This window comes from Giraffa tippelskirchi, chromosome 11 (genome assembly GCF_054371585.1).
Source record: "Giraffa tippelskirchi isolate mGirTip1 chromosome 11, T2T-mGirTip1v1.2.pri, whole genome shotgun sequence".
Lineage (NCBI taxonomy): Eukaryota > Metazoa > Chordata > Mammalia > Artiodactyla > Giraffidae > Giraffa > Giraffa tippelskirchi.
Window position 1 is genome coordinate 126,616,888 of NC_137285.1, and position 15,469 is coordinate 126,632,356.

The following is a 15,469-nucleotide window of genomic DNA, read 5'->3' on the forward strand; positions in this document are numbered from 1 at the left end:
TGTTGATTTCTACTCTGGGTTGATAATGCCTCTCAAATTAGAATTCTGATAACATTTTTAGTAGAAATTGCTTGTTTCTTGCCAGAATGAATGGTCTTTAATTTATATGATTTTTCTTTTGCATATATTTTGAAGTTATAGAAAACTGTCACTTCAATCTTTTAACTCTTTCACTGATATCCATTGTTGTTCAGTCACAAGTCATATCTGATACTCTGCAACCCCATGGACTGCAGCACGCCAGGCTTCCCTGTCCTTCACTGTCTCCTGAAGTTTGTTCAAATTCATGCCCATTGACTCAGTGGTGCTATCTAACCATCTCATCCTCTGTTGCCCTCTTCTCCTTTGCCGTCAATCTTTCCCAGCATCAGTATATCAATATCAGTAAAAATAATCAAAATTTGGGGACTGTACTTTTATATACAGGCATTAGTTGACATTGAGTCACCAATATGTTTTGTGCTACATTCTGTGTTCAGCACTGGGAATGTAAATGAAAAAAAATGTGTTTGTTTCTTTTTCTCAGAAGGATCTAGTAAAGAAATAGAAAAGGAAATAGTTGGCGTAAAATGTGGTTCTATAATCTTTGTTAGTGTCTGTATGATGCCGTGGATCCCCATAGGAAGAAGTACCTCTGCCTGTCTGGGATAGTTGGGGAAGGCCTTTGAAGGAGAATGTATGCTTGAGCTGCCACTTAGTGGATTTACGGGTGTACTTGTCTGTTAAGAGTGAGGGAAGCTTGTAGGCAGATAGAACAAGCTCACTCAAAGGTACAGAAGGAAGAAATGGCATGATGTGTTTGGAGAGTTGCTAGTCATTCAGTGTTGTTGGAGTTGTGTGTGCAAAGTAAGAACAGCAGAAAATGAGGCTGGGGTCACATCACAAAGGGCCTTTCCTTGGTTTCATATTTCTTTAGTCACCTTTATAGGAGAGTATTGCTCTCAAAAGAGTGTACACCTACACACACACAGCAAGAGTCAGTGGGGTAGAGAATAGTCTCCTCTATTGGATTCCTTTGGGGTCTCGAGGAAGTTGCAAAAGAACTGATCTCATGAGCAGTCTCAGAAGAGTTGCTCCTGTTTAGATCACCTGAGAAGTCCTCACTAACTTATCAGGCGGTTTCTGAAAGTGCAAAATATGTCTTGACTCTTTTTAGTGCAAGGTGTCATAATAATAATGTTGGCAGAGGTATTGATGTTATCAACTCCCTCACAAAAGTAACATCCTCGTGTATAGGGTAACTTTCAGGTTAGGAGAGTTCACCGGTTTTATTCATTTAAAAAACTGAAGTAAAACTTCCTTAACAGTGAAATACTTAGATCTTAAGTTTAAATTCTGTGTGTACCTGTGCACCTCTCACCTCAACCAAGAGATGAAACATTTCCATCACTTCAGATAGTTGCTTTATTCCCCTTGGTCTCGCCCAGTCTGTCCTGCCTGACACAGGCAACCAGCCACTCTTAATTTCTGTCATCATGGATTGTTTTTACCTGTTCTTGAACTTTGTTTAAATGGAATCATATAGTATGTACTTTTTTGTTTCTGAGTTTTTTCACTCAACCTAATGTTTTTGAGGGTCATTCATATTGTTGTGTATACCAGTGTTGTGGCCCTTTTTAATGCTGAGTAGAATTTCATTATATAAGTATACCACAGTTGGCTTATTAATTCTCTTGTTTGATGGATACTTGGGTTATTTTCTGTGAATGTTCTTATAAATATCTTCTTGTGAATATCTTTTTATCTTTCTTGAGTAAATGGTAAGGAGTAGAAATACTGGGTCACAGGTTAGATGTTTGTGTAACTTTATAAGAAACAGTTTTCCAAAGTGATGATACTATTTTACCACCAGTGCATGGAAGTCCTAGTTGCTCCACATCCTTCTAGCATTAGGTGTTATTTTAATTTTAGTTATTCTATCAGGTATGAAATGGTATTGTATTACAATTTCAATTTTAATTTCCATAATGACTAAGATTTTGAGCACAGTTTCCTATGCTTATTGTCTTATATCTTACTGTTTTTATAATTTATATTTGGTTGTGCTGGGTCTTCATTGATGCATGTGAGTTTTCTCTAGTTGTGGTGCACGGGCTCCTCATTGTGGTGGCTTCTCTTGTCACAGAGCATGGGCTCTTTTATATCTTCTTTTGTGAAGTGTTTCACTCTTTTGCCCATTTTTAATTAGGTTGTCTCTTTGTTACTGATATGTAAGAGTTCTTTATATACTCCAGGCATAGTACTTTGTCGAATTGATGTTTTGTAAGTATTTTCTCTTAGTCCATGGACTGCTTTTATATTTTCTTAATGACATTTTTAGATGAACAGAGATTTTTTTTTAATTTTAGCAGTGCCTAATTTATTCATTTTTAATTTTATGGTTAGTGGTTTTGTTTCTTCTCTGAGAAATCTTTGCCTACCTCAAGGTTGCAAGAGATTCTCGTTTTCTTCTACAGTTTTTATGATTCTAGCTTTTATATTTACTATGATATTCTTGAGTTAATTTTTTTGTGTGCTGTGAGGTAGGGAATGAAATTCATTTTTCCCCTATCCAGTGTTGCCAGCACCATTTGTTCAAAAATTTTTCCTTTTCCGTTAATCTCCCTATGTTCCTTTGTCCAAAACCAATTGACCATACATGTGTAGGTCTGTTTGTATACTCTTTATTCTGTTCCATTGATCTATTTTTTGATCCTTATAGTGAAATTGCTCAGTCGTGTCCGACTCTTTGCAACCCCACGGACTGTAGCCTGCCAAGCTCCTCTGTCCATGGTGTTCTCCAGGCCAGAATACTGGAGTGGGTGGCTGTTCCCTTCTCCAGGGGGTCTTTCCAAGCCAGGGATTGAACACAGGCCTTCTGCACTACAGGCAGATTCTTTACCAACTAAGCCACCAGGGAATCCCATCCCTGGTCCTTATACTAGTACCATATTGTTTAATTGTATAGCTTTATATAAAAGGAAGTCTTGAAATCTGGTAGATTTAAAGATTGGTTTATCTCTTCTAGATTCTTTGTTTTTCTATATAATTAGTAGTATCAGCTTCTTAATTTCTACAAAAAGAAACACACACACAAACAAAGCCTATTGTGATTTTGATTGTAATTGTGAAATTATTGACCCACATACAGAAATATAACTGAATGTTTGTTGACCTTGTGTTTTTGTGGATTCCTAATGATTTTCTACATGAAAATCATGTCATCTGTGAATAAAGAAAATTTGAACATTTTAAATATGTACATGTACATGAAATATATAAGCTATATTTGAAGACAGATACCAAGAAAAGCACAAACCCATAATTAAAGAAAAAAGAAAATAGCTCTTAATTTTTCAGTGCTCCTTGTTTCAGAAGGTCTGCTGCTTTAATTCAGTCTTGGAATTATCGTTAATTTCTTTTTTCTTTCTGGATACCCATAAGTAATAGCCTTCATAGCAATGATATATTTTTAGTGCCTGTACTAATGCAGTTAATATCTCTGGGCCTCAAGTTTCCTATCTTTAAAGTGATAGGATTCAATCAGATTATTTTCTGAGGTCTCTCAGATTCCCATGAGTTCTTCATTTTAGCTCTCAATACGTCATAGGCAGTCAGGTGGGCATAGAAAGGGTGTTTTTAGAACATACTGTAACCCCTGTTATTTCCCTGTTGTAAATATGCTAGAGAATTGTGAAATGATCAGTTTGAGTTCATTATTCTGTTTATCCTGGAAACTTTGTTCTCATTTTGTTCCATTTATGCCTGTTGCTCTGGGTTGAGTTTATAGTTAACTCACTTAAATTTTTCTACAACTTTTATTTCTAGGCTTCATAGAGCCCAGTGTGCAATTAAACAGACTCAGGTAACTGTTCAGAAAATTGGAAAGGAAATTGAAGAAAAACTAAGACTCACATCTACAAGCAATGGGCTGGTAGGTTTTTATATATTAACATCTTTAAATTCCTTGATTTCTAAGTGTGATCATCATATTCTTCTTGTATTAATTTCTCTCTTTCTCCACTCCTCCACAACCTTCAGGTAGTTTTTTCTTTTTTTTCCCCCTTAATGTTTCACTGAGACTTCTGTTAGTATTTAAATGTTAGAAATCAACTTTCACATCTGCTAATAGTGTAACATGCAAAGTGCCTTTTTGTGCTAATTGAAACTTTAGATTACATACAGTTAACTTAGAAGATAATCAAAAGCTATTTTAGTAATGTCTTATAAATATGAACTCAAACTGTACAGACACAAACTGTATAATGAATGAAAAATAGCTGCCAGAAGAAAAATATAAACTTTAGAGACTAATCTGCTTTTAACATTTTAAAAATTATTTGTATTGAATTTAGTAAATTAGTTTATGGATAGTGTTCTCTTTTGGGAAAGATTCTTTTAAAGAAATATTTCCAAAGAATAGAAATTCCAACTGAAATAGACAGATTTAAGATACTAGCATAATTTTGGGGTTGCTTTGTACTCTTCCTAGTCGAATGAAGATTCTTTTTAAGTAGAATAGTGAGTATAACCAATAGATGGAACTTCTCTCGAAGTGAAGTCACAGTGCTAATGATAGCTTTTGAAGAAATTTGTGCTAAGACTGTGTGAGTGCGTTCTAATAAGTAGCTTTAGTCGTGTCCAACTCTTTGCAACACTATGGACTGTAGCCCGTCAGGCTCCTCTGTCCATGGAATATCCAGGCAAGAATACTGGAGTGGGTTGCTGTGCCCTCCTCCAGGGGATCTTTCCGACCCCTGGATTGAACCTGCGTCTCTTATGTCTCCTGCATTGGCAGGCAGGTTCTTTACCACTGGCACCAGCTGGGAAGCCCATGCTATGGGTAATGGTACTTAAAATAAAACTCAAATCCTCAAATTAAGTCTGAAGTAAAAACCTTGTAAGTATTTGTTTGCACAAACTCACTAACGTGAATAGGCAGTATATTCCAGCTGTCATTCACAGCACTACCAATTTGGCAAAAGCTCTTTATGTCCCCAAACAAAAGTTCCATTACCTGTAAGATTTGCCTGACATAATTATTCAAGGGATTAACTATAGAAAAGCAATTAACCTACACAGGTTTTCTTTCATGGAATTTGAAATTAATGGATGATAAAGTATTTAATCTATATAAAACTGCTGATTTTGACCTATAAATGGCAGTGTCTTGTAGCTCAACTTAATATATAAAATGGCTAGTTCTGTGCCTGTACATGGCCAGCATGCAAATGTGGTAGCTGCAATAACTACCGTAATAATACTTGTTATTCATATGACTTTTCTTGCCTGTGGAAAATCTTCCACTTTGGAGAAGCTGTTAAACCTCCTCCTGTAACTCAGGCCCCAAAGAGGGCCAAACTCCAGGCCACAAATATATTAGAGGAAGAGGAAAAAATAGCTAATTTTAATCATTTCTATAGTGTACAAAAATACCACATTTTTAGAGCCTTTGTCTGGTGAGAAACTGCTAGATTTTTTCTTATTTTCCTCTCCCAAGGCAAGACTGGGAAATTACTTATTTCATTAAGTGACAGCATATGCTTTGTCTCAGTATGGAAAAATGTATGTTTAATCCTATTTTTCTAAAAAATAAGTGGTGACATGCAGAGCAAGGTGATAGAATGTAGGAGTTTAAAGAGCTCAGGTTCAGAGGTTCACTGTGTGTTTTTATGCGGCCTAGTCAACATAGAACAAACTCATGGGATTTTTTAACTGGAAGTGAACCTAGAAATCTAGTTCCTTTATAACCTCACTTAAAACCACACCCGACTAGTACATTCTGTTCCTTTCCCTCCTTTGATTTTCTCCATAAAAATATTACCGTTTAACATGCTGTACACTTTACATATGTATTTTATTTGTCTCTCTAAACTCTGTGAAGAGAGGGAGTTTTGTCTATTTTTTTTTTCTCCTCATGGCTGTATTTTCCAGTGTAGTGGTGGACACACAGTAGGTACTCAGTAAATATTTTTTGAATTTAAAAATGAATCTAGTGTAATATCTTTTTAAGGAACAGGAAAATGAGGCCTAAAGAAAGTAAGCAACTTTCCTATGATCATTAGAGTCAGAAATTTTGATTTCCTTGCCTTTTTTTCAAGAAGTAATATTTGTTTGTTACCTACTGTGAGATTTATCTGTAGTAAATTAGAAGCCCTTACTGTTACCTTTTTTTCCTTCATTCCCTTTCCAAATGTGGCCCAAGGTCCTTATTCTTCATCCCAATCATTTTCAATGTATAAGAATTAATTTTAGTCTAAGTATAAATACAGTCAGAAGGCATATTTGATGTAGAAAGAAATTAGATTACCTTCTAAGATCAAATATAATTAACTGTTAGAAGAAATTAGGTTCATACTTTCTGAACTTTGGGATCTTGTCATCAATGTCGAACATAATTTTGGTGGCACGTAATTATGTTTTTTAAGAAATTTCTGCTGATATCATTTTGATTTTTTTTTGCTTAAATGTTTTGGATTTTGTCAAATTACCTTTCCTTCCAGATTTCCTTAATTTTTACCTTAATATACCTTTTCTGTTCCAGAATCCCATCCAGAAAACCATATTGCTTTTAGTAGTTATGCTTTGTTAGACTCTTTTTGGTTGTGAAAATTCTTCAGACTTTGATTTTTTTTATGACCTTGACAGTTTCAAGGATTACTTGGTCAGCTGTTTTATATAATATCCCTTGATTGGGGTTTGTCTTATGTTTTGTTGCAGTTAAACTTGGTCCTAATGTCTTTTTTTTGTTCCAATATCCAGTACAGGACACCACATTTATTTAGTCATCATGACTTCCTAGGCTTCTCAGATCTTTGACAATTTTTCTTTCTTTCCTACTTTTAAATCATGACTAATCACTGCTGATAATAACCTTGATCCCTTGGTTAAAGGTAACGTCTCCTACGTTTATGCACTCTCAAGTTCTCTTTCTGTACTCAGTGTTTGGAAAGCAAGATACTCAACCTGGCCTCCACGCAAGAGGGGACTTCAGCTCCACCTCCTGGAGGGGAGACAATCTTAACACATTATTTGGAATTCTTTGTGAGGAAGATTTGTCCCTTCTTCCCCCACTCATTTATTTATTTATTCAATCATTTAATCATAGGTATGGATTTTATCTATATATTTTATACTTTAGGCTGCAATCTGATGCAGTGTTATTTGTTTTCTTGCTTCAGCTGTGGCATTGAGAGTTCTTTCAAGTTGGCTTCTGTGTCTTTTTGCCCTCATCTCTTCTTTTATGGTTTTTTGCTTTTTACAGCAGGTTCTTAATTTCTGGCACTATGTGATCCCAGTCTCAGCCCTAGACTCATCCATTTCTCCTAGGAGTCCTGTTCCTTTCACTGAATAATGGTATTTAGAAACAAGATCTGGGCATGGGTGTGCCATTGCAGCTGAGTTGTAACTGCTTCTAGGCCCTCTCAGTGGACAGAACCTGTATACGCAAATATCTGTTTCTCTATGTATTACAATTAACATGAGTTCATACCAATATACTCAATTCAGACTCCACAGAGTTTATTCTGTTCTTTCCCCTTATTGTGTTTATTGTAGTATCTTTTTCTGATAGTGAGAAACCATTAGTACAATTTATTTGCTTACTTTTTTAGTCCTTGTGTACTTGGTAAGGAGGTCATATTTTTCTCCTCATTTTTAAATGGGTTTTTGTCTTCATATGTTGTGGTTAAAGACCACATGGGCATGTGTGTTTGTGTGTGTTTTTGGATACAAATCCTTTATATGATATGTGTGTTGGGAATATTTTCTTCAAGTTTGTGACTTGCCTTTTTGTGTTCTTAATGATGCTTCAAAGAGCAAAAGTTTTAAAGTTTAATGAAATCCAGTGTATTTTAAAAAATTTATGTTTAGGGCTTTTTGTATTCTTTCTAGGAAATCTTTGCCTAACCCCAAGTCATATAAATTTTCTTTGGTGTTTTCTTCTAGAAATTTTACAATTTTGGGCTTTACATTTAGATCTATGATCCATCTTAAATTTTTTTTTGTATTTTTTTTTTTTAACGAGTTAAGTGAGATAACGTTTTCTCTATGAATGTCTGGTTGATTTAGCATCATTTCTTGACCAGTCTTTCCTTTCCCCATTTAATTTAATTGAAAGCTTATCTTAAATCAATTGACCATATATGAGTATATTTATTTCTGGATTCTCTATTTTGATCCATTAATCTATATTTCTGCCCTTTACCAATACCAAACTTCCTTATTATTATATTATTATATCTTTGTCATCTTAAAACCAGATGAGGTAAGTTCTCCAGCTTGGTTCTTTTGAACAATTCCCGTGGGTTTTCTAGGTTCTTTGTATTTACAAGTGAATTTGAGAATCAACTATCACTTTCTACCAAAAAAAAAAGCCTACTAGAAATTTGTTCAGTATTTGTAAATCAATTTTTGGAGAATTGCGATCTTAACAATATCAAGTTCTCCAATCCATGAACATGACATATATCTCTTTTATTTTGATTTTTTCTTTAATTCTCTCAATAATATTCTGCAGCTTTCACTGCATAGATTCTGGGCATCTTTTATTCATGTTTTTCATAAGTATTTTATGGGAGGCTTTTTATTTGGTTTTGGCATTATTGTAAGTGGGATTGTTTTGAAATTTTGTTTCTCTTTTGTTTACTGCAAATATATAAGAATACAATTCAATTTAAGTTAGTTACCTTGCATCTTGCAGTCTTATTAACTTTTAAATTCTAGTAGTTATTTTGTAGATTTCTTGGGATTTTCCATATAAACAATCATATCTGCAAACTTGGATTACTTTATGCACTTTCTGCCTTATATCAGTAACTAGGACATACAGTGCAGTGTTGAATAAAAGTGATACAAATGGAGATCCTTTACTTTTTTCTAATCATAAGGGGAAATGATTCATGCTTTCTTCATTAAATATAAGCTTAGCAGTGCCTTTTATTGATTTTCAGATGTTCCCTCTTATTCCTAATTTCTGAATTTTTGTCATGAATGGATGTTGAATTTTATCAAATGCTTTTTCTACATCTATTGAAATAAATGATCGTGACATTTTCTTCTTGATTCTGTGAATTGCATTGATTTAATTTCAAGTGTTTAACTAACATTGCATTTCTGGAATAAACCAATGGTTACAATATACAGTGTAATTTTTTTTACCTTTCTAGATTTGATCTGGTAATAATTTAAGAGTTTTTGTGTCTACAGTCCTTAAGAATATTGGGATGCAGAGTTTTAAATTACTTTGTTAGAATGATATTAGGATTATGGTAGCCTGGTAAAATTAGTTGGGCAGTGTTCCTTTTGCCTGCTACATCTTGGCTAGTAGCAGAATTCACCTGGATTTTTAACATTTTCACTCTGCCAAGATTTCATGTCTTTTTACTCAGTATGAAAATATTGCTGCTAAGTCGCTTCAGTCGTGTCCGACTCTGTGCTACCCCATAGACGGCAGCCCACAAGGCTGCGCCGTCCCTGGGATTCTCCAGGCAAGAATACTGGAGTGGGTTGCCATTTCCTTCTCCAGTGCATGAAAGGGAAAAGTGAAAGTGAAGTCGCTCAGCCATGTCCAACTCTTAGCGACCCCATGGACTGTAGCCTACCAGGCACCTCCATCCATGGGATTTTCCAGGCAAGGAGTACTGGAGTGGGGTGCCATTGCCTTCTCCAATGAAAATATTAGGTTGGTGCAAAAGTAATTACAGTTTTGCATTGTTGAAATTTGCCATTTGATATTGATATACATTCTTAAATGTCATTGTGTTATACATCATTTTAATGTGAATTTCTTGCTTTATGTTTTTTGCTAATGAGTTATTATTTGTTGTTTATTTTATATGTATTTTAGACTTTGCAAATGATGTTAGACAAAAAGCAAAACTGAGCAATTTTCTTATTTGAGTTCAGAAGAGTCAGAAAGCAGTGGAGACAACTTACAACATCAACAGCACATTTGGCCCAGAAACTGCTAACCAACATACAGTGAAGTGATGGTTCAAGAAGTTTTGCACAGGAAATGAGAGCCTTGAAGATGAGGTGTGCAGTGATCGGCCTTCAGAAGTTGACAGTGACCAACTGAGAGGATCACTGAAACTGATCCTCTTACAGCTACACAAGTAGTTGCCCTCGAACTCAGCGTTGACCATCCTATGGTCATTTGGCATTTGAGGCAAATTGGAAAGATTAAAAAGCTTGATAAGTGGGTGCCTCTTGATCTGACCACAGATCAAAACAATTGTCATTTTGAAATGTCATCTCTTATTCTATGCAACAATGAACTATTTCTTGATCAAATTGTAATATGTGACGAAAAGTGGATTTTATGGGACAACCAGCAATGACTAGCTCTGTGGTTGGACCAAGAAGAAGCTCTAAAGCACTCCCCAAAGCCAAACTTGCACCAATAAAAGGGTCATGGTCACTGTTTGGTGGTCTGCTGCCTCTGTGATCCACTGCAGCTTTCTGAGTCCCAATGAAACTGTTACATCTGAGAAGTATGCTCAGCAGATCAATGAGATGCACTGAAAACTGCAATGCCTGCAGCCAGCACTGATCAACAGAAAGAGCCCAGTTCTTCTCTGAGACAATGCCTGACCTCACGTTGCACAACTAACACTTCAAAAGTTGAACGAATTGGGCTATGAAGTTTTGCCTCATCTGCCATATTCACTTGTGCTCTAGCCAACTGACTACCACTTCTTCAAGCATCTCAACATTTTGTAGGGAAAATGCTTCTGTAACCAACAGAATGCAGAAAATGCTTTCCAGGAGTTTGTTGAACCCTGCAGCAAGGGTTTTTACACTTTATACTACAGGAAAAACAAACTTATTTCTCATTGGCAAAAATGTGTTGGTGGTAATGGTTCTTATTTTGATTAATAAAGATGTGTTTGAGCCTGGTTACAATGATTTAAAATTCAGGATCCAAAACCATAATTACTTTTACACCAACCTAACATTTAACTTTTTTTTCCACTTAGCATGTTTATAATAGTTGACTTCCCAGGTGGCTCAGTGGTAAAGAATCTGCCTGGAATGCCAGAGATCTGGGTTCGATCCTTGGGTGGGAAAGATTCCTTGGAGGAGGGCATGGCAACCCACTTCAGTATTCTTGCCTGGAGAAACCCCATGGATAAAGGAACCTGATGGGCTGTGGTCCATGGGGTCACAAAGAGTCAGACACAACTGAGCAACTAAGCACAGTGCATTTATAATAGTGACTTTACAGTCTTTGTCTGATAACTTTAACATCTGGGTCATCTCAGAGTTGGCATATGTGGACAGTCTTTTCCCAAGAGAGTGAGTCACGTTTTCCTGGCTCTTTGTATATTGGGTAGTATTGCACACCCTGGACACTGGATGTAGTTTTGTGGAATCTCTGGATTTGGTTGCTTTGCTTCAGATATTGATGTTTTCATTTTAGCAGGTAGTTAACTTGGTTAGGCTCAAACTGTCATGCCTGCAGTGGACATTGTCGTAGATTTCAGTTCAGTACTCTCATCCTTAGGCACAGCTGCTCTCTGTTGTCTCATGCCTACATGATTAGGATTCAGACTGAATTTAAAAAAATTTTTTAAGTTTATTTTTGGTTGCGCTGGGTCTTTGTTGCTGTGCTTGGGCTTTCTCTAGTTGCTGTGAGTGGGGGCTCCTTCGTTGCGGTGTGTGGGCTTCACATTGTGATGGCTTCTCTTGTTGTGGAGCATGGACATGCTTCAGTTGTTGCAGCACACAGGCTCAATAGTTGTGGCTCCCAGTACCTAGAGTGTGTGGACTTCCGTAGTTGTGGCTCATGGGCTTTAGTTGCCCTGCGTGTGGCATGTGGAATCTTCCCAAACCAGGGATCAAACCCGTGTCCCCTGCATTGGCAGGCAGATTCTTATCCACTCAACCACCAGGGAACTTCTCAGATTGAATTTACACAGAATTTGGGGTGTCCCATTCTCCAGCTTCCTCCATTCTGGTGACCTGGATTGCCTAATTTCTTTTCTCTGGTTCCTCTTGACAGAATGGTAGTTGTCTTTCTGTTGGTGTTTCACTCTCTGAGCAAAGTAACAGAAAGAGGGCATTTCATCCCTAGTGTCACCAGGTTCTGAGTTTATCCCCAAGTCTGCCTGCCACTGATCAATCTTTAGAACCCTCAAATAGTAGCTTTTTGCATTTTACCTAGCATCTGTAGCAGTCACTTGCGGGAGGACCAGTTTGTTAGGTCAAACTTACGCTTTGTTAAACTTTGTTATTCTCTTATATCAAAAGCAGAACTCCTTATGTTTTATTATTATGTATATATTTGCTTTATCTTCTTGGTCTTCCCTGGTAGCTCAGCTGGTAAAGAATCTGCCTGCAATGCAGGAGATCCTGGTTCGATTCCTCGGTTGGGAAGATCCCCTGGAGAAGGGAACAGCTACCCACTCCAGTAGTCTGGCCTGGAGAATTCTATGGACTGTATAACCCATGGGGTCGCAAAGCGTAGGATACGACTGAGTGACTTTCACTCACTTCGCTTTATCTTCTTAGCTGGACCTGTCTAGGCCTGATATTGCTACTGAGTCTATGAGATTAATGGGTTGGATTAAATATTTTCTAAGGAAAATTTTACACTTTCTTAGTGGTTAAGTAGGGATAGGTACAATAGAAATAACCTGTAAATGACATTTTGAAGTGAATTTGTTAACTTACAGGACAACTGCTACAGATCTAAAACTTTTTTTCAGGTTGTTAACCGTTTCCACTTTTGGTGGGAAAACTAATATAGATGAATAATGCCCTAAATCACTCAAGTTCCCTTTATACTCTAAAAATTTTAAGGATCTCAAAGAATTTAGAGTATATCTATTGATAATGTGTGGGTTAACAAAAGACAGCTGAATCTGCACATTAACTCCTGCCGTCAGTGTATTGTAATATGACAGATCTTACTCTGGAAAACTCAACTATACAATTATGAGAAAATGAGAGTGAAGAGGGGAGATAGCAGCTTAGTAGTATTATGAAAATTTTTTTGATCTCACAGACTCTAAAATGGTCTTTTAGGAACCCTCATGTTTCTTGGACCCTGCTTTGATAACTTTTGCCTGAGCCTTTTTGGCTCCAGTGTAATCTACGAGAAGAAAATTGTCTAATATGTCATTTACAGATTGGTCTGTCATTCTGAAATGAATCTTTAACATTGCCCATCACTATCTTTATAAAGATGCATAAAAAGGAGTGTGTGTGCTTACAAATAGATGGATATATCTGTGATTTTCAGATCAGATACAGTGTTGTATAAAAACACTAATATCCAATTGAAAAGGATGCGTTAGAGATGCACTTATGACATCTGTGCTTAGAGTTAACAAGTAAGTAGAGCACAGAAACCCATTAGAAGATACTTATGGAACATTAAGATCTTTTAGTGCTTTGGTTCATTTGAAAGGAAGCAGAACCATATTCCACTTGGGTGGGGTTTGTTTATTCATCAGAAATTAGAGCCAACAATCCTGGTTTTGAATGACTTGATGTATTTCTGTAAATGGGCCAGTTTTTGCACATGGACTATGACACAAACATACTATACACATGCCTTCCTGTATTAGTTTAGTATTTAGACTAACTTGTACCATTAGTTCTTTGATTCTAGTAAATATAACCCAGTTTGAGCATGTACCCTGCAATAAGAGCAGATTAACTCTCCTACCTGTGCATATCCTTGTGTTCTCTGAAGAGTTGTTTTTCTAGTTTGTTCCTCTACATAGGTAGAATTTAGTTTACATATTTTGTGGAAAAATTCAGGTTAAGGAAAATGAGCACTCTTTGGAGAAAATGATTGTTCCTAAGAATTTATATAGTTTTTCCCTCAGTGATATGAAAACACTGATCTCTCCACTGGATAACCAAAGACACCCAGATTGTTTCTTGATTCCTTTTCTTTCATGATAAGTGGCCTCAGTGACTTTTGGTTTTTGTTTTTACAGGGAGTTGGCAAAAGGGCTTTGGTCTCCACTAGACCCAAGCCCTCAGAAAGCAGAAACCATTTCTCATTTATCTAAAAAACGTAGTAGTCCCTTCATAAATATTTGATTTGTTCAGAAAAAAATTGCATAGAAATGTCTTGTATTTCATAAAATTTTCCAGTCAAACATAATAATGATATTTGGAAATAAGCTTTACTGCTTGTTTTCTTGGCTTGAATGTCTTTAAGAGATGATCATACCATCTGTTTAGAATCAGTATTTCAGAGATGAGGAAGAAAGCATTTTGGGTGAGAGACGATAGCTGTAAAGTAGTTTCCACACAATTACCAAAAGTCATTTTCCATGCTCATTGCTCCAGCAAGGCCGTACTAGTACTCATCTCACTGAGTACCCATGCTTTCTCATTGTCTGGGAATCAAATGGAGATGCTGAGTTTTTCTTTTAAAAGTTTTCCACCAGCTCATCCCAGGGCTTAGTAACCTATTCAGTTTACTTAATGAATTTTGTATTTTTTCCCCATTAAAATTTTGCTTAGTATATGTCTTGGGGAAAGGACTGTTTAGTTAAGAATTTTGTCATAGAAAATCATGAAAACCATATTCTTGACACTGGATAAAGACTTAAGAGAGAAGGGCACATACATTCATAGTGTGGTGATAGTGTGTGAATACAAACATGTGCAGGCAGATACATGTTCATTGTGGGGGTAGGATTTCACATTTTATCTGGAGGCAAATTCTGGCAGGATATTTGGATTAAAAGGGAAGCAGAGTTAAGTTTAAAGCATGATTTTATAGGTTTAAAAAGGAAATATTTTTATGGAAAGATAAATAAGCAAACTTAATTTAGCATGCTTAATTGTTTCTTTGGTAGAATGTGTCTGTTATTTGTTTTATGAAATGAACATTCAGTAAAATCGACTTTTTTGAAGTACAGTTCTATCACTTTTTTAAAAAATGAATTTTGTGTTTTAGAATAGTTTTATATTTACAGAAAAATTGTGCAGAAAGTACCAAAAGCTCCCCACTTCCATTTCTTTTGTTGTTAACATCTTGTATTAGAGTGACACATTTGTTACTGTTGTTGAATCAATAGGATTCACTCTGTATTGTATAATTCTGAGTTTTGACAAATGCACAATGTTTTCACCTTTACAGTGTCATACGGAATCGCTTCACTGGCCTAAAAATCTCCCACACTTCACCTATTTATCCTTTTCTCCCTCTCTCAGAACACCTGGCAACCGCTGATCTTTTTATGGTTTGCGCAGTTTTGCCTTTTTTGGAATGTAACATTAGTTCAGTTCAGTTGCTCAGTCGTGTCCAACTCTTTGCAACCCCCTGGACTACAGCACGCCAGGCTTCCCTGTCCATGACCAACTCCTGGAGCTTGCTCAAACTGATGTCCATCAAGTCGGTGATGCCATCCAACCATCTTATCCTCTGTCATCCACTTCTCCTCCTGCCTTCCATCTTTCCCAGTATCATTTTCCAGTGCGTCAGCTCTTCACATCAGGTGGCCAAAGTATTGGAGTTTCA

General features: G+C 36.3%; 1 protein-coding gene across 5 annotated transcripts in view; it reads left to right on the forward strand.

The window, feature by feature from the left end:
• UVRAG (UV radiation resistance associated) overlaps window positions 1–15,469 on the forward strand; it is a 311,614-nt gene that overhangs the window by 134,054 nt on the left and 162,091 nt on the right. For all 5 annotated transcript variants that reach the window (XM_081543163.1, XM_081543165.1, XM_081543164.1 and 2 more), the window contains one exon: window positions 3,808–3,913. In XM_081543163.1, the coding sequence (XP_081399289.1) occupies window positions 3,808–3,913 (106 nt within the window). The remainder of the gene's footprint in view (window positions 1–3,807; window positions 3,914–15,469) is intronic.